We start from the raw sequence: 22,454 nt of genomic DNA, 5'->3' as shown, positions 1-22,454 counted from the left end.
TTGCAATAAAAAAGAAAAAATGTTCAGTGGTCTAATAGACATTTTTGGGATGGTGAGAAAGAAATATTAAATGGCTATTAAAGAAATGGCAGTTGTAAGCAAAGTTTGTCCTTCTTCAGCAGAAATGCTTCTTTCTTTCCCAAGTAGCACTGTTTGTCCACTTCTTTAGAAAATAAGTATTTATAATTATTAGAGAAGTTATGCTGTGTTGCACATTGAGAAATATTCCCTTCTACTTTTCAGAGCAAACAGCTCACATGGATTTGATTCTTCCACTATTTTAGCATTTGCAAATATGCTTGGTTTATTACATATAAAATTCTCTGAACCTTTCAAAAGTTTTCCTTCAGTACGGACTGGTTCTCCTTTGCAATAGTTAATTATGTGTATGCAAAATTAATTCCTTAAATTTAAATATGTTTTCTCTTATACTGAAACAAGCATTTTTTCAGAGGTATCATAACATGGCTTTTGCAATTTCCAGTCCATTTCTGGTGCATTTCTTCCATTTTTGTAATTTCTCCCTCTCAGTTTCTCAATCTTCTAATCTCTGTAAGCAAGCACTAGTTTTTCAAGCATGCATCATGCAATTTAGTGTGTAAACATTTTTAAACATCTCTGTTTGAAACATCCATTAATGGATTTTGAATAGGTAACTGTCTGCTCTACAACATTCATATAGGTCTTGATGGCTGTTCCGCTCTAATTGTTTTGAGACTTTCACAGAGCTCACATCCTTATTTCCTTCAGTTCCAGTGGAGAGACTCGCATAATTTATGTGAAACAGTTAAATTCCAAAAAGCTAAATGAAAAAAGAAAAAAACCAAAACAAAACAATAAACCCTCTATGGATTTGGCAAAAGGGTTTAAAGAGCAGCTTTAAACATCTGTCTGCCTTCTTTCTTGTGTATTGGTAAGGCTGTCATGGCATTTGTGCTGTTTCAGTGTTCGCAAGAATAAAAACACTTTGGCAGCATAGTATTGGATTTGCATAGATATAAATGACAGTATATCTTAATTAGGCTTTTAATTCAAAATACAGTAAGTTTTTTATTCCAGATGCCACACGCAGAACACAAACATCATGCTGCAGCTGCCCCAGCTTTCCAGAGAATGTGGAACACATTTTTTTTGGAAGGACTGTGTATTCAAGAGAGTTACTGATCAGAACACCATAGTATACACTTAATAGTATAAAGTAAAAAAAAAAAAGTAAAGTAAAAGGCTACGTATAGAAAATGCTCTCGGACATTGATGTGATGAGTATCTTCTTTTAATCTCCCTTCATCTGCCTTCAAGAAAAAAAATATTTACTATATATCATATTGATACAACAGTCATCCCAGTACTGGTAGGGTTTCACAAAATTCAGTGAGGTCCATTGATTTGCCTCGTGGGCTTCACTGCAGTTTTCCCATGGTTTGAGTTGCTCATTTTTACTGTTCCCTGTTAGGTAGTTGAGCGGGGTTCCCAGTAGTTGAGTTGGATACCATTATGGGGAGAGTTACTCAGAATCACTGGTGTTTACTGGGCGCTGGGCCATCAGGTGAGCTGCTCCTAAGACAGAGACCCAGCGGCTGGAAGGAGTCAGAGATGAGGCCTGGACATCATACCCCATTTTTCTCCTTTTGCTGGTGTAGAAGCAGCAGCAACTCCACAGGTGGTAAAGTGAATGGAAGAACTGCATTTCAGCTGTCTATATTTCCAATAATTATATTGAAAAAGCTTCTGTCTTTGTAATGCAGAAGCAAACAGTGCAGCTAGATTGTTTGGACATTTGAAGCTAGCTGCTATTGTTTAAAAAAAACAGGCCTACTCTTTAGTAATTGCTGTCAAAGTTGCTGCAAACTTCAGCAACTCTCCTAATGTGATAAATAGTGCACCTCGGAATAGAAATGTTACATAAGCTTTAACTCTGTAAGATATAGAGTTGAAGGAGAAGTGATTGCACTGAAAATTCACTTTCTTTTGAAGCTTCAAAATTATGTAATATTTAAATATAACATGACAGGGAAATTTATTGTGAATACATGCAGAGTTATGATGAGCAGGACTGTATCATATTATGTTTGAGCCCAGTCGGAAAACTGCAGGCATTACTTTAATGCAGATACCAAATAAGTGGATCTTAGCCCGTGACATTTTTCTTCTGAATCATAAGTTCAGGTGTATTGCAACAGTAAAATATTCTTCTTTTAATGATCACTGCTTTGTGGGAGAGTACTATTTGCTTCTGTCTATATTTGAGGGGAAAAAAGGTTAACTTCAAAATTGCTTTCAGTTTTTTTTTCTGTTAGCTGAGATGACTGATTATCAGATTGTACCGAAAAGGGGTAACCGGTGGGGAATAAGTGGGAAAAGTTGTATGCCTCCTGTAGAGGACAGTGAATTCAGTAGAAGCAGCAGCTATAGGAAGGAAGAGCTAAATCCGGAAAATGTAAATGCTGTAGCACTCAGCATTAACTTTCAGCATCACCACTTTTTGTGCTAATCTTTTTCTGTGAAGGGAAGGGTTTTCAGTTTCGTGGGAATCACAGCCCTGGCATACAGTATAAAGGGGTAGTAAAAGTTCAACCACACCATGAAAAACTCATTTAGGAAGGGATGCTCCATGTTTTATGCAGTAGCTCTGTGATTGGAATACCAAGGCAAGTAGAAGACATGGATTCAGTTTTTTCTTTATCTCCCATCTCACTGTAAAATTCTGTTTACCAGCGTATGAAAGGCAGGCTGTTAAGCCAGTCTGATACTTACAAAGCAATTCCATTTTGTACAGACTGCTGGACTATAGGGAGCAAGAGAAAGCGAGGGTATCTACACAGTCCCCACTTATGGGGGATGATACCTGGGTTGACGACCCTGCAGCAATAAATGGTTTCATATTGACACTAAACAGTCATTCACTGAGGCTGAGTCCCTAAACGGTCACTGATACGCAAGCAGGGACTTACGACTTCTCTTCCAGTATCCTAACCAGTAAGCTGGACAACCATGCTTGATGCTTTCTCTCTCTCTCCTCCCCATCTTTCCCAGCCCATGTAGGTAGCCCACGAAATGCGGAGCAAATTCTGTACGAGTGAAACAGGGGGTCTTCTGCTGCTTCACATGGCATATATAGTCCATTGTGTTCAACTTCGATATTTTGCTCTTGAATAATAAATTGACTGCTAAACAAACAGCAGGATTCAGATGTGATTTGGGCCAAAGGCCAGCAGCCTATACCTCCCTCAACACAGAAGAAGAAGAAGGGCTTCCAGCAGGACAAGGGAAATGACTGGAGCTGGCCTTGATGGTTCCCTTCATGGGAGAGCTCAGACTGGGTCAGCCTTCTCCAGCACCATGTTGTACTTGCTCAGCGACCACATGAATCTTCTTCTACCATTCCAGATTTACTGCATGCGCTCTCAAACCAAGGGCCACAAAGAGAATGTGAACTTTTTGGTGAGGAAGAAAAGTAACTAGACATCATAATGATGGAGGGGGGAAGTCAGATTGTCTTCAGCAAATATAAATAAAACATGGAGCTATTGCTGAGACACTCTGTTACCACGCATAAAAACCCATGTATTTGAGAGAGATTGCATGGTTATATTTTAAACAAAGTGTTTTTAAAACCTCACCTGCAGAGGAATCATTTCTAGATATAATTTAAATATATAGCAAAGGTGAAATACCTATTTCAGTGAAGTCAACAGAAATTTTATTATTTAATAGGATCATGATTTCTTTTGCAGCCAGAACATTCCATGTGTTCAGATCCTTTTCACGTTTTTAGATGCCTCATTTTAGGAAAGCTTAAAGGATTCATTAGGAATTCTGTGGGAATATTTCATAAAATATCAAGGCTGGCTCAGGAGTGGGGAAGTTTAACTTAAACTGGAAAAAATTAACCATTCAGTTTTCCAGCCTCTGAATATTTATGTTTAGTCTAAGTAAAAAGTTTTCATAGCTTTTATTCTGGCTTTGAATTTTTTTTAGACTTTAGAAGAAAAATATGTCATCTAAAGAAATTTAAATATTCCATTATTATGAAATAGAGCTGATAAGAATTAGTGTGCTTTGTATTTCTGTTTCGGAGAGGTTTATTTTGGAGTCTGAAAGAGGACAAGCATCAAAATTATTTATCAGACTCTACAAGCCATTTCCAAAAGGTGATCTGAATAAACATATCAGCATAGTCTCACCTTAACCCTGTTGGTCATTTATATTCAAGTGAGTCACACCTAGTCACTTGGAAAGAGAATCTCCAAATAAATCTTTGCTGTAGTTGAAAATATTTTTAAATATTGGAGTTCTTGAGTCCTCTGTGTTACCCACCTTATTAAACCAGAGGTCTGCTGCATCTGTTTCCATGTCAAGCCTGTTAGACATGTTATTTGAGCTCAAAGTCATCATGCTCGAAGCTACTCTGAAATTATCTGCAGAGTTTCATTTAGTATTTCAAGCTGAAAATTTACCCTTAGTAAACCAGAGCTTTCTCTCCTGCAGATGTTTTTATTCAGTCAGCCAGTGCAAGCCCCTCACAGGGTATTGCTAAGAGTTTCCTCAATGCACAGTCCTCAGGTCAAACCCCCAGGTTTTTATTAAAAAATTAGCTTGTGTTTTTAATTTTGGCGTATGCCTTCCAGGAGCTGTGAGTAACCCCGAAACACACGCTGAGACACTAAATGGGTATAATCTCCATTTCTCCTACAGATTTTTATATTTACAGTCAGTGCTTAGGATCCTCTTTATTCTCTCCCCTTCTCTACTCCTGTTAACTTCCTCATTTATCTTAGATGTTTTACCAAGAGGTTTCCAGGTGTGCTGTGGAGACCTCAAACATAGTTGCTGAAAGGCTCTGGAGCAAGAGAAGATAAACCTGGCTTGAGGACAGGAGGCCTGATACCTTCACCTGTACAAACGTGAGCTTGTGTTTGACAGGCTTTTAAAGTTAAGTCATGACATTTGCTGACTGACTCAGCCTGTAACCCAGTGCTTAGTTGAGCTGGGGATATTCACACACTGTCACAGCTTTCCATATAATTCTTAAATAAATTTTTATGACTTGCAATTTTGCAGAGCACAGATCTGGAAAATGAACTCCCTAGCGTGTCATGTCAAACACTGCCTAGTCTTCCCACGTGTTAATAGTTTTCCCATAATACTCCCTGGGAGGTATACCACTGTTTTAGTCGCTTCCCAGCCAAGGCTACCTTGCTTTCTATTGGTAGTGGGTTTTAGGTTTGCGAGCCTGGCAATGATTTGATCCTCATATCTGTGTGACTGAAAATTTAGGTAAGTGTGACATTGCTAGGATTGAAGCTTCCTTTTATACACGTCTGACTGATGGTGTGAGTAATACGAGCATTATGTGATAGGCGGTGTGGTGTCGTAGTTGGTTTTAACTAATCAAAGCTGCTGCTGTTAGCAAAAGGGAAAAGACTTCTACCCTCGTCCACATATTCCTCCTGATGGGTCTTCTGCTAGTTCTCACCCGTGTGCGCATATAAAAGCAACTAGATCAGAGAACTGATCTGCCTGAGAACAAATACTATTTTTGCTCAGTTAGCTTTGTGCCTGACTAGTCCTCTAGTATCATGATACAAAGAGATATTTTGATGTAGAAAATGTAGGGGTTTTTCCTTTTCTGATAGAACTTAGGTATTGAAATCAATCCCCAATGTCAGCTTCATGTAGCATTACATTTCATTCAGACTCACACACAGTTCTCCTGTTCCAGGCTAACTCTGTACAGGTATTTCATAGCATGTTTATTTAGTATTTGAAAAGTTGAAAAAAGGGTCTATAGCCAAATAGATGGTATGCATGTGCTTGAGAAGATGTATGTCCGCTGCCTAAATACTTCATTATTATAGTTCCAGCACACTAAAGAACCAGCAGCCTATTTCAATTCCAATGCTGTAATTTATTTCAAGTGTCTTAGTCCATAAATATCATGTTTGATTTCTTCACTAGACATAAAGACATTATTTAATATAGGCATTTTTCTAAATTTCATACAGTTTTGTTAGATGTAAAAACAGAGTTGTCATACTTAGGTCACTTGTTGTCTCAATATATGCGCTATGTTTTGATGAGACTCCTCACCCTTTCTTTTCTTGATCTCTAGTATAATATACAAACAGATCAGTACAGAAGTTGTGATAACGTCTCTGCCAAATCATCAGATAGTGATGTCAGTGATGTGTCAGCCATTTCCCGAACCAGCAGTGCCTCACGCCTCAGCAGCACAAGTTTTATGTCAGAGCAATCTGAACGCCCTCGGGGCAGAATCAGGTGAGTTCTCAGTGCAGCTTCAATTGTATCACACCCCCTCTTTCATTTAGTGCCAAAATACAATCAGAAATTATTGAAATGAGATGACCATAGGATATTATGAAAACATAAGAGAACATAAGAATTTATGAAAAATGTTGCACATATAAACCGTCTTCCATTGCTAGCCTACGATGACTATGATGATTTTTGCAGTTGTGCATCTAAAACAATAAGCAAACTTCCCACGAGGAGGTGACAGATTAACGTATCCATGGCAAGTGAAACTTGAACACACATTATCATGTCATTGCTAGCTATGAATCAGTATAATCTATATGCCAATAAGGTATTACATCAGAAATATTACTAGATTTTTAATCTAAAGAATTTTCTTTCATAAAGGCTTTGTTTTCCTTTCTTCCAATCTATGTATTCATTTCCTTACCTACCTGCTTTTATTTTGCTATTTGCATGCATATGATAAATTACTAGATTTGAAACAAGTCCTTGTATAGTAATTTTGATATCTCTGGTTTAAAAGTAGTTTAATTCATTTCCATTATCAATAACTAAATATGTCTTTCATCTTTGATAATAATCTATTCTTGGTTTAGTGCTTTTTTAGATACACAGTTCCTGTCTTCATTTAACTTAATGACAAAACTCTCACCAGCTATAAGGGCTGTAGGATTGGCTTGGTAGTCTATAATTACATCTACCAATGTCTAAACTCTCAAAAATTTGACTTTAAGTGTTATAAGACACAGGAAGAATTAGGAACTATAAAAAAAAAATATCCCTATGGAGGAAATCAGTCTGATAAAAGTCTGGATGGCATCATTTACTACTTCAGAACACTTCTAGACAGACCACTATCCGACAAGTCCAGCTGGAGGCTTTTTGATCTGTTCATGCAATGGGAAGGAGTGTTAGGGAAGTCAGAAACTGGCCTCTGTATATGAACTAGCTGCACCTCGTTTTCTTTGTTAAAGGAAAGTTGATGAGGGTGTTCAAAGTCATGTTGCAGATTGCTGAAATTATAACCTGGGATCTTCAGTAATCCATAATCCAGCAGAACACTGCAGTGGAACTGTAAATGTATTTAAAATTATTGAAGTGTTTAAGGTTATTTCAATTCATGTGTTTAAATGCTGCATTTCATAGTGTCCTAGCATTTCAGTATTTGTCTCTTACAGAGGGCTTTAGGCATACCAAAATACTTGTATTTTCTAGACATTGAATTTTCTCAACTAGGTCCTGTCACAGGGCAGGTTGAACAAAATAGGATTTTTTTTCCCATAAATATCTCTATGTTGAACAGATTTTATCAGAGATGTTCCTTGGGTTCAGAATGTCTGATCACAAATATCAGAATGAGGAGAACCAGTAACCTCATGTGAGGCTGGGAAGGGGGAAACCTAGGGTCAAATCCTTGCTTCTCTTCAACCTCTTCCATTCTAATGAGTAGCAGAGCACCTTGGGTACAGGATTAGCCGACCTAGTTAGTGTACAAAACCAAGTGTCTGCAATGGGAGCTCCAGTTCACCTTCGGTCTAGACCCCTAAAGTGAGATATAAGTAGAATTCAGATGCCTTCCCTTTCTGATACCGTCCACAGAGTCCATACCTCAGAGATTAGACACTTCATACTTGCTTGCTTTAATTTTCTCTAAATTCAGGTAGTACTTCCACAGTGAACAAAGTGTATAGTAATAATATACAGCGCAGCTCATTCAGTAGAAATATATGAGGAAGAAATTAACAGATCATAAATGACTCATAAATTTCAATATTTTTCTTTTAAGCTGGCAGAGGTTTTGCTTCCCTGAAAGACCTGTTAAAATAAGTGGGACATGCCTAATGTACTATCTTTGCAATTAGCCTATTTCAACCATTAAGTGCAGTGGAGTGAAATTTAAAATAATTTTGATGTTATGTTGGAAAACATTGTATCCAGCAGATTAACATCCACTGTTCAAAATTTTCCATTTGAGTTGTGCACACTTTATTTTTGGATGATTGCCTAGCATCGCTATAAAAAGGTCAAAGTCTTTAGAGACCTGCAAAAATGTTGTATCATGGGAATTAGATAGCAAAAGAGATCAGAATGAAAGGAGGTTGGGTGTTGAAGAAAAGAAAAAGGAGAAGGCATTTTGCTGATGATCTGAGCCATAGTCAGCTTCCTACCCTCCTGTGTCAGTACTGGTAGCCTCTGGCACATAGTCTTCAGTCAATTCTTTGTGCAGTTTACTTATTACATGGAAATGAAGAGTTAATTTGGGGAAAACATTGATTGTATTACAAACAATTTTTTCAGAGTGAGATTTGTGCTGTTTAACTTTAGCCTTAAAAACTAGTATCTACAGTAGAATTCACGTAAAAAATAGGGGTTTGTTAAATTGTCTAACTTCCCTAAGTCATCATTAAAAGGAAAAACCACCTACTATCTTCAATGGTTCACCTCATCTTCAGATAGATGTCAAAGACAGGTGAATTGTCCTCTTCTAGCATTAATTGTTGAAGGAACCCTAGATGACTATTTTAGATTGGTTGCTTTAATTTTAGACATCTAAAATTAAGTGAAATGGATTCTTTCTCTTAATTACTAATGTTTCTTTAAGTTCAAGGTATTAGAAATTTGCATTTCAAATTTGATTAGTAATTTGAAGTTCAAATTTTATTTTTGCCTGCAAGGAACCAGATGTTAACCTATATCAAGCAGGATGGGATGGGATGGGATGGTCGAGCAAGAGGGGCAAGGAAATGAGCATTTTTTGACTTCTGTCTTACTGGAACCACATGTCCACCATCTTCATTTGGAAGTGTGTCAGCCCAGTGGCCATGGCAAGTGTGTGAGTGTAAAGTTAAGTTTAAAGACAGTTTGTTGAACTGCCTGGTTTTTATGCGCCTACTTTTGTTCTCCAGATACCTTCTGGAGATGAGAGCTATGAAGAACCTAGTTAGCACATAGAAGTTCAAAGGAGGTGGCCCGGTTTCAGCCATCTCACTAAACTAAGTCATTCAACTACTATGCTTAGGTGTCTTTTGTACCTAGAAGAAAACCACACAAATTCAGAATACACAAGCAAGTATCACCTTTCGAAAGGGTGTCTCCATCTCTTTCTCCGTTGAGTAGAGAAAAATGAATCTTAGGGCTATTGACCAGCAAGCTGAGTAAATTAAATGGAGAAGTGTGACTGGAGAGTGCTCCAGAGTTCAGATTAGTAACCTGAAGTGAAACTGTGCTCCTCTAACATTTCTGCATGAGCTAAAAAGCACTGGTTAGTTATTCCTGTTACAGCTGTGGTGTCAAATTTCTGAATGCGAAGCGTGCCAGCTTAAGACAGCAGTAGTTTTAGTTAATGTTGTTAGTCAATGTAACCCCATCATCCCTCATATTAATGCATCTGTGAAAAGGGATATAAATTAAGCTCCTAGACATATCCTAGATCATACAAGATACTGTCCTTTTTAGGGCTGCAGGAAAGCAAACTTTTGTTGTAATTTTGTACAAAATATCATTACTTTTAAATGTCAGAAGGACCAAGGTTTCAGCTCCTAGTAAGTGTGGTTTACATCCACTAACTTCACCACCAGTTCTGCCAGCACAAACAGCTTCCTGACCTTTTCCTCCCAAATCCTAATGGAGGAAAGATCCTTAAAAAAAAAATCTATCTAATGCCTTTTCCCTATCAATCCAGGCAGAATCGATCTCTTTCTCTTCTCTATCAGTTTTGAAGACTTGAGATTCTGTCATTTCAGACAAAGTATTCTATATTATACTATGTTTATTAATAGTTATTTCTTTATTCAAAGCAGTAAAGATTTTAAAACCCAGAAGCACATCTCTTTTTCTTGTGGCTCTAAAGTCTATATGTATTAGCTGTAAGTGTAGAACAATTTGTGGGGGTTTTCAGCAATTTTTAATATTAATAAGTAACTCTGGTTACATTACTCAATCTACACTGTGCTTTTAATAATGTACAGCATTTATAGAATGAAACACTCTCTGAACAGCAAAGATAAAACCAGTTGATGCAGAACAACAGAAATACTGTGCATCTTATTTGAATAGCTAGATAACACTCTAGCTATTCTTTGGGTCAAAACTCCCAAACTTAAGGTTTTTTTAGTATTAGGAAACTTGAACATGTTGAAGAAGTTAGTAACATAGTGAGAACGAAAGCAAATCTTCCTTTTCCTTTACTCAATGACAAGACTATGTGTAAACCTTTTAAGGCAGAAGACTAATTTCATTCCTACATTATATTTGTAATTGAATTACCTGTCAGAAAACTGTGACATAGCATGCATGGAAAATACCATTAGTTAATCTTCAGTCTGGAGATTTTGTTGATTAACACTTCTAATAGGTTGCAAGAAGGAATTATGATTGATGCATGTTCTAAATATAAGTATATAAAATAGCTTCTTAATTTCTAATTTGTTAGCATTTTCAGGTGAATGTCATAACAAATGGCTATGCATGGATAAACTAGTCTGCATATGAAATTCTTCCGAACATCTTTCTTGCTACCATCCTGGGAAGTCTGGTTGACTGCCATGCCCTCTAGTGGAAGTGCAGGCAAATATCAGGAAATTTTGTTCTGGGAACAAAATGTTCTGGGACTTTTGACTTGAATCAGAGGCAGACTTGTGAATTTGGCTTGCCATGGCATTTGGGGTTGGTGTGTATTTCATGACTGAAGTCAGATTACCAGTCCTTCTTTATGGAGGTTTGCTTTCATCAGTCATGGTCTTTATGCATTCATAATACAGTCAAGCAATACTTTGTGCCTGTGTATGCTACAGATGTTACTGTATATGACTCAGGAACATTTCTCACATCCTAAATGAAGCAGAAGGAAATTTTTCACGGTTTAATGCAAATGATTGGTAAGAATCCATGTTAAATACATGGTGATTAATTAGCGCCATATGGGCTTGATCAAACAAAGAAGGGCATTTGCTCACTTCATTAAAAATTATGCCCAATGATGTCATTGCATCATTTTTCATTAGGGGCCTGGTTAATGCAAAGACACCTGGATGTCTTGGTGATGTCAAGTAGGGAACTGTCATGCATGGTAAAGGTGAGCTGGAGGTTCTGGTTTGGAGGATTTAGCAAGTTGGCTGCCATAAAGCGTTTCACTTAAATCTGATTGAACAAAATTGCTAAATATATGAAAGAGTAGATAACTAGTTTTAAGGTGAATTTCTCTCAGTGTATCTGGGTTTCAAACAAATTTCCCCTGCATTAGGAATATCACTGTTATTCCTCATTTTAAATTTGAAAACCACATCTTTATTAAGAATTACATTTAGTATCTTAATAAATGTGTCATATAATTACGTATGTGCCATATTTTAATCTGGTTTTATGTGCTTTGCTTAATTGAATGCTTAAGTTTAATTTAAATATTTTAAATGAGCTTATCAAAGAAAGAGGGTAATATGATGGGTTGTAACAGTGGACTTAAACTAGTCCTAATTTATGTCACATATTATACCATGCCACTGAATGGCTTGTATCAGAAACTCGTATTTGCTTCTTGGGATTCAGGTATGCTCTCAGCACATTACTGAAGGAAAAGAACTGGGTTTGGTTCATACTGTCAGACTTTATCTGACAAACAGTTTCATCCCCAATTTCCAGAACAGCATATACAACTTGCATGTAGCTGTTATTCTTTCCAGACACTAGAACTTTAGCACTCGTACACTTGAGCTTTGGACCAGGAGCAATGGAGGAGGGAAATGCTGACACGTGATCAAGTGAGGAATGGTTGATGGGTTGATAAGCAAAGGGTGCAGGGTGACGGAGACAGGCAGGACCTCGTAATCAACAAACAGGGCAGGAAGGAGCCCACCCCAAGTGTATGCAAGTGAATAAGGATGTGCTTGAGAGGAGAGCGTGTGGGGGAAGCTCTCATACCTTTATCTGGGAGATCAGCACAAGTGGGTGGCTCTCTAAATGGCCCATGCTCTAATGCATGGGGAGCAAATAAGAGGAATTAGAGGTATGTTGTGCAGCTGCGGGGCTGTGATCTCATCATGATCACAGAGACGTGGTGGGATAGCTCACATGACTGGAGTGTTGCAATCCATGGAAGTGCAGGGCAGAACGGCAAGGAAGGGTGTTATGTGAGAGAGCAGAGTTATGCAGGGAGCTCAGCCTAGAGATGGGTGATGAACCAGCTGAGAGTTTATGGGTAAAGATTAGAGGGCCACACAATGTCATGGTGTTGTGAGTGTCTGCTATGGACTTCCTGATCAGGACAAAGAAGTAGATGAAACCTCCTTCCAACAACTGGAAGTTTCACATTCACAGGCTCTGGCTTTGATGGGGAACTTAAACCATCTTGGTATCTGCTGTTTGAGCAATGCAGTAGGGCACAAGCAATCCAGGAGGTTTCTGTAGTGCACTGATGACCAGAGGGCATATCTGGACCAAGGACTCAGCAGAGGATGATCAGATCAGGGAACAGTTAAACAAACCGGACATGTACAGGTTGTTGGCATGTGACAAGATGCACCCGTGAATACTAAATGAGCGGTGCTGACCGATGTCATTGTCATTGTCAATAATCTTTGGAACATCATGGCAACCGGGGAATGTTCTTGAAGACTAGAAGAAAGAAATTGTCACTACTATCTTCAAGAAGGGCAAGGGGGATCTGGTGAATTATAGGCCTGCCAGCCTCAGCTCAGCCCCTGGGAGGGTGATGGAACAAATAATCCTGGAAACCATTTCTAAACATACAGAACAAGAGGGTGATTTGTGAATAGTCAGCACGAATTTACAAAGGGGAAATCATGCCTGACCAACCTGATAGCCGTCTTTCATTAGTTGACTCGCTTGGTGGATGAGAGGAGAACAGCAGATGTTCTCTATGTTGTGTTTAGTAACTAGGCTTTCAGCACTCTATTCCAAAGCATCCTCATAGACAAACTGAGGAAGGACAGCCTAGGTAAGTGAGCAGTGAGGCAGATTGAAAACTGGCTGAATGCCAGGCTCAGAGGGTTGTGATTGTGACACAAAGTCCAGCTGGAGGGAAGTCACTAGTGGTATACGCTGGGGGTCAATATTGTGGCAGTACTGTTGAACATCTTCATTAGTGACTGGGATGATGGCACAGAGTGCACCCTCAGCAGACTTGCAGACAACAGAAAACTGATGGGAATGGTTGATAGACTAGGTGGGTCTGACGCTATTCAGAGGGACCTCGACAGGATGGAGAAATGGGCCAATAGGAACCTCATGAAATTCAACAGGGGAAATGCAAAATCCTGCATCTGGGGAGGAATAACCCCATGTACCATTACACACTGGAGGCTCACAGCTGGAAAGCAGCTTTGGAGGAAAGACCCTAGGATCCTAGGATCCTAGACACTAAGTTGACAGTGAGCCAGCAGTGCCTCTTTGCATTAAAGAACGCAAACTCTACCATGGGTTGCATTAGGAACAGCGTTGCCAGCAGGCTGAGAAGCGTGATCCTTTCCCTCTACTCAGCTCTAGTGAGACACATCTGGAGTGCTGAGTCTAGTTCTGGGCTCCCCAGTACAAGCGACATGGAGCTACTGGAGCAGGTCCAGCAAAGGACCATGAAGGGGTTGGAGCATCTGTCATACAAGGAGACACTGAGACAGCTGGTTCTGTTCATGGAGAAGAGAAGGCTCAGGAGGGATCTTACCAATATGCATAAATGCCTCATGAGAGAGAGTAAAGACAGAGCCAGGCTCTTCTCAGTGAAAGGATGAGAGGCAATTGGTACAAACTGCAATTAGGGAAATCCCACTTAAACATAAGAAGGCTCAATCTGTGACACCAGTAGTGTAGATGAGGTTTCCGGCACAGTGTCATTAATTCTGCCCTAACCAACACATGGAAGAATCCATTTGCTTTTTTCATAACGATAATACTTGGTTGTGCTGGTTGTGTAGCAATTGGCCAAAATAGTCAAAAACTCTAACCATGTCAGAAGCTGTGCCTTTGGAGGCATAGTTACAGCTAGATGGTCTCCTCAGTTCCCTACATCTTCCGAGTCCCTTCTCCTCGGATATTGAGCATGCATGAAGAGCCAGCTGATACCAGTGTGGACCGTGGTACAGTGTTCTCTTCAGCACCCTGCTCCTGCTCTTTCCTCTGTAGGCTCTCCTTGCCACTTCAACTAGGAGGAAAATTGAGAAACTTAGGTCTTTTTTCTATCCCCTCAGAGTTTTGATTGGCAATAGTTACTGAGAGGGAAGATCCGGTGAATCTAAATTAGCTTCCAGATGTAACTGTAGTTTCCAAATATCCTTAATTTTTTGTACTGAAAAGCAACTGTCTGCTAATTAATGATTCTGCTGTTCATTTCTTTCTTTTAAAAGGAATGAACTTATTAAAGTTGGGTTTGACCGTGACTGAAGATTTACACTAAAAGTCTGAATGTCACTGTGAAACTGAAGATAACACAGCTGGTGTGTCGTGCAACGTTAACTTTTTGGATCCACGGCTTTTGCCCAACTCCCAACAACTCTTCCAGTTTGTCAGCAGGCATTAGAAGTACCCTCTGCTATGTCTCTGTCAGTCTCTAAGAAAATAACCTAATGTTCTTCTGCTGATGGTACTCTCGTGCAAGGAGCTAACTAGAAATGAGGCCATTTAAATATTTTCTTTCCAAAGCTTTTGGGGACTTTCCTAGTTACTGTGACAATTCTGGAAACTCACACTTCTTGAGAGGGAGCCTGCTGGCGTTATGTACATGTAGGAGACTCCGTAGCACAAGATAGGGTCCCTGTCCTTAGGCTGTTGTACTTTTTTGTCCTGTTGGTTACTGTGGAGCCAGTTTCTTCAAGCTCTGAAGGTGATGAGCTTGCAAACTCTTAAGCCAGGCAAAGGCTCCCAGTGACTCAAATAAGACCTCTCCCTTCCCCGCTTCTAGACCTGCCCAGAGACATTCCACTTGGAGTTCATTGGGAAATGGTGAGTGCTGACTGGCTGCTTTTCTATGCTTGTAGCTCCCTCTTATGTAGTCATGTTTGTGCACGTAGATCCCTCTTTCTTTTCAGAGTTTCATTTCATGCTGCAGATTGTGCTGTTCTCTTACATAAAATGCTCAGTGTCGTTAGTGTGGAGCCAGATGAAGTAACTGGAGGTTTGCCATCTCATTGAGGACAAACGGCAGCATTGATCTGCAGAAGACCTCTCAAGAAGATGTAGCCAGAGAGCACTCTCTGGATTGGAAATAGATTTTCTCCCATTGGTTTTCCATCCTCCCACATAGTACATTGGATCTAGTTTAATACAATTTGTGGTGATGAGGGAGAATGGAGTAGAGAGAGTCTAAAGGGTCTTCTGACTTCTTCTCAGCCTTCCCAGTAGTGCTGCCTGTTACCACCCTTAAATGTATGTGATGTGACCTGGGCAATAAAGTTGTTCAGTCCTTCCCCCACCCTCTGGTTGGACTAGGGCTGTATCCATCCTTGTCAGCTCACAGATTCACTCGAAATGCAGCAGTACTGCGCCACAGAGCCAGCTGAGCGAAGTTAATACACCAAGGCTTTTCACGTATTTCAGTTGATGAGACTGAGGTCTGTGTTGAAATAAAGAAACCCACTCATTTCATGTTAATTACAAAATTAAAATCTGTATATTGAGTTTGTGCTACAGTGTACAGGGTATAGTTAAGATTCTTCACTCATAGAAAAAAACCCAAAATGTAAAATCTTTTAATTATTATTGTGGACAGAACTAGTGGAGGTAACAATGGAAGAACACTGCAGTTTATTCATCAATAAAAGCAAATCACCTGGAGAATGGGAACAAATTCGCAGGTAGTTTCAAACTGGCTTTGTGTGGGATATTCACTATGCCACACTCATGATCTAAACCTAGGAGGGGATCCTGAAAATGTGGTAAATATTACAGATATTTTTGTACTTTGCATATGTTTGATCCCGTGTTCCTTATACAAACCTGTGTGTAAGGACAAGTTCACGTTATATAAAGAAAGGATTGAGCTATTTAAATTTGCAGTGAAATGCACAGAACAGTAGCTTAGCATGAGAGGGATCCGTTTGGGTATACTAGACCAAACTGGACGTTCCTGATTTTTATAGCTCTTGCTACCGCTATTCTGTATAAAAATAAGTATTATTCTAATTGTGCAAGATGCTATCAGCCCAGATCCTTGTCTGGCAAAGCAGACATTGTCCTGCAGTTGGAAGCATGGTGGTTCCTCATTCTAGGATTTTGAGGGCCTTCAGGGTGTCATACTGGAAGACATAGTAGATTCATCTTGTATACTATATATGCTGTAGCAGTGCTAAACAGATAAAAAAAATAAATCTTATTACTTGCATACCTCCTGCATGCCTAGCTGTATGCCGTCAGGTGTTAATGACCACAGTGTTCTAGCAGTGTGCTCATCTGGGTCTTTTTCTCAGTAGAAGTCAATGTTAGCAGTATATGAAGGGCTAGATCCCAGCGACGATAAATCTCCACAGCTCCACAAACAGCCATGTGGCAATATCAGTCTGCATCACATTGAAAATCTAGTCCTTAATCGGCCTTTTCAAAAGGGTGTTTCTTGTTTTTGTGGTTAAATTCTGCTACATGCAGCATTTCAGAACATCACTGTGGAAGATCTGTTACACGTTTCTCGGGCCTAAAGCACCACACAGTCAATTACATACCTGTAGCAGTACCAGAAATTATTAATTCTGCTGCATATATATTCACATATGAATCAGATCAGCCTTTCTTTTCAGAAATTTTAACTCCAGGTAATTACAGCTTGTCACATTTATAAAGAATCTTGGACGAAGTTCTCATTTGCTATTCATCTTCCATATTACATCTGCTTCAAAGCCTCCATAGCTAAGCACTTGCAAATCAATAGATGGCTGCAGTTGTAATTTATCAGCTGGACTGTGGATCATCAGAATCTATGCTTCAATATGATTTTTTTTTTTTAATCAATTGTCAAAGCCCCAGTGCAAAGACGTTCATTGAAACGATACTCATTTCTGTTCGTAATGCAAACTGGCATGGCTTTGGGGAGATAATACAGAAGTTGTCCTCTTTTCTGAAGTTTTCATTTTTATGATTTTTTTAATGGTCAAAATTATGAGCGAGTTCCCAACTTATTTTTTAAATTATGTCTCTGCAAACTTAGCTTGACTGAAAAGTATTTCTTGACCTGAGTATTTCTTTCTCATGACAAATTGTAGGTCCTGCAATTTTCAGGTACAAATTTTTTTCAGGTAACTAGAATGTACTTCATGTAATTATGAAATCCTCCATCTTCTCTGTAAACAGGAATCCCTCCTTTCTAAGAAAGAAATATGAGTTACTAGAACTAGGCTACTCTGATTAAAGCAATTCATACATTGATAATGCAATAATATATTTCTTTTGTGCTTAAATGTACAAATAACAGAAAAAATCAGAAATAAGTGGCTCTTTCTTCTAATTTGAATAATTAAATCATACTGATTTCTATAGCTATTACAGCTTAGAATCAAATTTCAAGCCTCACATTTTAAGCTACAAGATTAACTTTTAGGTTTTGAGTTATAGTTCAGTAAGCTGTAACTGAAAAACTGTGTAACACTTGTAAGTATATAAAGTCTCTCAACTTCCTAGGAACTAAATATCTGTTTTCTAACTTCAATGTGTAGCAACTGCATTTTATTATACTATCATCTGTTACATTATAGTCCTCTAGTACTAGGTGGCTTTCAGAGGTCAAAAGTTTTTTAACCTATGTAATTTCTCAATTAATAATATATTGAGTGGAATTCTTTAAAAGTCAGATAAAAATTTATTTGGGGGGGGGTTTTTGGCCCTTCTTCAAATGTGTCTCCTGCTAGAGGGAACAATGCATAGTGTTCCCCAGGATGAAATTTATTGAATGACTTTCTGTTTCTAGAACCTCCTGTGGTCCAGTTTTTCAGCTTAGACTGGTTAGGGGATTTTTGTTGCTTCTGAGCAGAAGAGAGAATTACCTTAAACTGTTTTACCTTAAAGAAAAATCTATTGCTAATTTTCATTCTTCACTGGAAATGTTGAGCCAGTCTGTCCACCATTTTTTGTCATGCCCCAAAAATGAAATAATGCAAGTAATGTAAGAGAGACTTCACTGTAGTTTGATTCTTCTTTTTTACCTGGCTAAGTTCCACAGAAATCCAGGGTTGTACTCTGTGTGTGACCCAGAGACTCTAATAGAGCAGAAAAACATAGAATTTTTTCCTTAAAGACCCTTTCTGTTTTAACTTCACAAGCCCTTAGAATTTAGTGTAGGGAAGGAGAGGCTTTTGCAGAAGCAGATCAGACATCACTGAAACAGAAACACTATGAGTTAACAGCCCAGTTTGACCCAGTGTTGAGGCCAGCTTCCTCTTCGTGGAAAGAAGGGAGGTTTTGATTCAAGGCACTATTACAGAGCTCAAATTGCTGGGATTCCCTGCTGAACTGGGATGTCAAAATGTTTAAATAGTCACTCTATATATCGACAGGGAATGTCACCAAGGAATAGCCAGCAGAGCACTGCGGTCTGATTCTTCGTTGGAAGGTCTCTCTTTGTTCTCTATTCAGTTTGCTTTTGTCGTGTTGATGTTTGTACTAAGAGGGATGTTTGGGGGGGAATTTGCAGGGAATTGAGCGTTTGAAGCTTATCTTCATATCAGCAAGCTTAGCTGTGCGCAGGGAGGGGAGAAGATTAATGGCTTTTTCCGTTGCACAACAGTAACAAGCAGCAGTGAGTGACCGTCAGCAGTAAGGGGAAGGGAAGGATAGTGAGCTACAGCCCACGTGTGCAAGAAGAACCAGATGGTTTCGGTGAAGGATGAATGAGCGCTCCCCACAACCGATGAAGGGTTGTGGTTAGTGATTTATACTCAGGTTCAGTGAAGTATGTAGCCTGTGCTGTGCCACATGTGTTTTGCTGGAAGGGAAAAGATTCAAGTCCGTGGCAACACTTTGCTGAATCAGCATGTTAAGCACTTGTTTGTATGTTTTATTCTGGCTGGCTGGACTTCTGCATTGCATTGAGTGCTTGCATTGAATTGTCAAGTACTTTTCCATTCCTGTTAGCTTCAGGAATTAGACTGTCTCAGCACCTGTGTTAATAAGCTAATTAAGCACATGGTAGTAATGACCATCTGCTTTGATTTCCCAAATATATTTTAACAATTGTTTATTTGTAATTTCTAAATACAAGCTATTAAAGTCAGTATTAGAACTAAGATACTGTACTGCTTTAGCTTTTGTTCAGCATGACTACAACAGTAATGGAATTCCAATTTGAGATTAAAAAAGACTCATAAATACCAGAAGACAACTTCTGTATTTATGACACTAATTATATTGCTGATAATTTGCCCGTGTGTGACTGTTTCTGTGTGGTCAAGGTTTCTGCTGTAAACAAGACATTTAGGGTCACTAAGTAGAGACTGATTTTCTTATATAATGTAATAAGCAATGTTTATTGTGCAGTGGCTTCATGGTTTATAGTTCTGTGTTTAAATACTGAGAGAGATTAATTAGTTGATATTGCAATGGAGAACATCTTCCCTCCCATAGCTAGAATAGGAGCATCCATAATGTAGCCAGTGCTGCTGACAGACTGAAGACTTTCCATGGGTTTTACTATTAAAAATAAACAATAAAAGCCCTCATTGGATTTATAGCCGTATGTCTCCTATGTTTTCAGAAGAATTCTTTTTATCCTGGAATTTTCCATTGCAAAGTCTTTATTTAAAAACAGAATGTTTAAATTAACATTTTAGTATGTGACTGGTGGTAGCGTTTATTCCATCCAAAGAGCATCTCACCATTAATGATGCCGAGAAGGGTATATGGGGTAGCATTATAAGAAGCGATATTTTCCAAAGCACAGGATGCTTTAAAATCATCACTGAAACTTATCCACTCCATAGTTGCTAATCAAACTCCTACTGAAAGAATAAAATGAGGTGAAATCAGGACCATCAACAGTGGGTGCTAGATTCAATCATTTTTTGGATGGAGTCTTTCCACATTTATTATGCTCATTTGCACTGTGTGTTGCATCTGTAAGTACGTGTGTGTGTGTGTCCCTGCTAGGTGCTTGCATTAGTGCTGTGCTCACAAAAGATACACAATTATTAACTAAAACATGGAGGGTTGATAAAAAAATAAATTAATCAAACTCAATTCAGCTTTAATATTTATCGCAGTGAACAGGCCATGCGTCCAAGATGTTTTGGAACAAATCAATTAGTGGAGTGTCACAACCTAGCAGATCACCTCACCAATGCTGCAGTCACCTCCCTCCTCCAGTGTATCTCCATGATCTTCCCCTACCCAGAGTGTCCAGCTGGCAGACCAAAGAGAATACATAAGTACTGAGAACATAGAGCAGCCTTTCTTCAGCAGGGCACCTTATTTAATGTATCTCTTATCTGCCTAGTTATCAGGCTTCACAAAACTTGTAAAACCTTGGTATCTTCAATTCTTTCCCAATAGATTAGTTCTGGTTGAAATTCACCATGGGCCAGTAGGGAAACAAGTGGTAGAAGCTCTAAGGATTGCGTAAGGAACACAGGAAGCAAGTCTAAAAGCTCAGCAATTTCATATCTGAGTTAAAAAATCAAGTTCACTAATTTTTGTCTTTTTTCTGAACTGAAAGTTTATAAACCAAAAAATAATTTGACTTTCAGAGGAGAGTGTGATAAATAGCACTTGAAACTCTTTAACAAGTTTGTACTCAAGATACTGATATATTTTTACAAGCATTAGTAAATTTTTTATGATAATTTAGAACATTATGCCCTGGAAAACATCAGTGTAGTGGTAACATTTTAAATCTGGGTTTAAAAAGCACACTAGTTCATCTTTTTATTTACAAGCTGGGAGTTTGACTATTTTGTGTGCCTAACAAACTGATACCTTTATTCAGCTTCCCCCTAGAGGGGTAAGTGATACTTGTCAGATCAGAGATGTCTTTTAAACGATTACACTATTCTTCAATTTTTTACAAACACCAAAAGTTCAAGCTGATGGAAAACCTGTTAGTCTTCGTTATAACTCTCTTGAGTAGTAGTGATATGACTGCTACTTTGCTTAAAATACAATTTACAGTTGAGAAATACGGATGTAAGATGAAACAGTCTAAGCCAAATTGTCTTGAAAGAGAATACAATTTTAATATAGTGCAAAATGCAACTTGTGGCTAATGCAAATTCCCTAGCTGGGTTAGCAAAGACTGAGAGCTTCACAGATGTGGACAATTGTGTTCTAGCTGTCATCTGATCTGAGAAATGAAGGAGCATCTTCTTAAAACTTCAGGACGGTAATAGTGTTCATTCTCGCAAAGAAAGAGTATTTATGCAGCAAAAAGCCTGATCAAGACTTTTAGGCAAAGCCATAGGGATAAAACCTCTCTAGGAACCTTTTCAGCACTGGGCAGCTTTAAGACTTGGTTGTCTCATCTGCATTCCCAGCTGTCTGAGAAGTAGAGAGTACAGTTGTAAAATTCTTCCTGATCAAAATGATCTTCTCTTGGCAATAGAGAAACTGTCACATTGTGAGTTGGTCAAAGTTTGTTAAGAAAGCTAAAGGCATATAGCCGAGGACAGATTATCCAAACCGTAACACAGCATAAGAAACTCAGGTAGAAATAGGCAGTGGGAAGAAAAAGAAGGGATCTTTCCACCAGCTCTGGCACTGGAGGACCATCATGCTGCCTATTCTGGACATATCCCTGCATCTGGATATTCCATGCCATAGTATCTGAAATTATTTGTCTGTACTTCGCAGTTTGATTTCCTTTTTGGAGTGCCTTTTAATCATGTGGTACATACACAGCTGTTCATATACGACAGCTTTATCCCAACATACTATCTCAAGTCAGCAACTTGCTGTGCCTGGACTGGGAGCCCTGCCTTTCTGGGCTCCTGAGGTTGGGCACAACACCACTAAGTGCAGCTCCGTGGCTTCTCACTCCACAGCTCGTTTGTTTACAGGAAGCTTTTCGTCCCTGTGTTGCTTCATGCCTTCGTATCAAGAGTGTCTCCACAGAATAGTTACCATATGGACTGTTTTCTTTTGAACAAGTGCTGGAAGAGAGTATGTAGTATTTTGGTTTGAGAAGGATCTTTTGCATTAGTCTGTGATTTTATGGTTAGTCTCCATGCCTCCAAATAACATAAGGTATGAGTAGTTGG

The 22,454-nt window shown here is 38.8% G+C and overlaps 1 protein-coding gene across 3 annotated transcripts in view; it reads left to right on the top strand.

The window, feature by feature from the left end:
* The window catches only part of RIMS1 (regulating synaptic membrane exocytosis 1), a 336,006-nt gene that overhangs the window by 260,688 nt on the left and 52,864 nt on the right, over positions 1 to 22,454 (top strand). For all 3 annotated transcript variants that reach the window (XM_010565784.1, XM_010565783.1, XM_010565782.1), the window contains one exon: positions 6,113 to 6,279. In XM_010565784.1, the coding sequence (XP_010564086.1) occupies positions 6,113 to 6,279 (167 nt within the window). The remainder of the gene's footprint in view (positions 1 to 6,112; positions 6,280 to 22,454) is intronic.

Source organism: Haliaeetus leucocephalus, unplaced genomic scaffold (assembly GCF_000737465.1).
Source record: "Haliaeetus leucocephalus isolate CR32 unplaced genomic scaffold, Haliaeetus_leucocephalus-4.0 Scaffold195, whole genome shotgun sequence".
Classification (NCBI taxonomy): domain Eukaryota; kingdom Metazoa; phylum Chordata; class Aves; order Accipitriformes; family Accipitridae; genus Haliaeetus; species Haliaeetus leucocephalus.
This window is presented reverse-complemented; position numbering and strand designations above follow the sequence as displayed.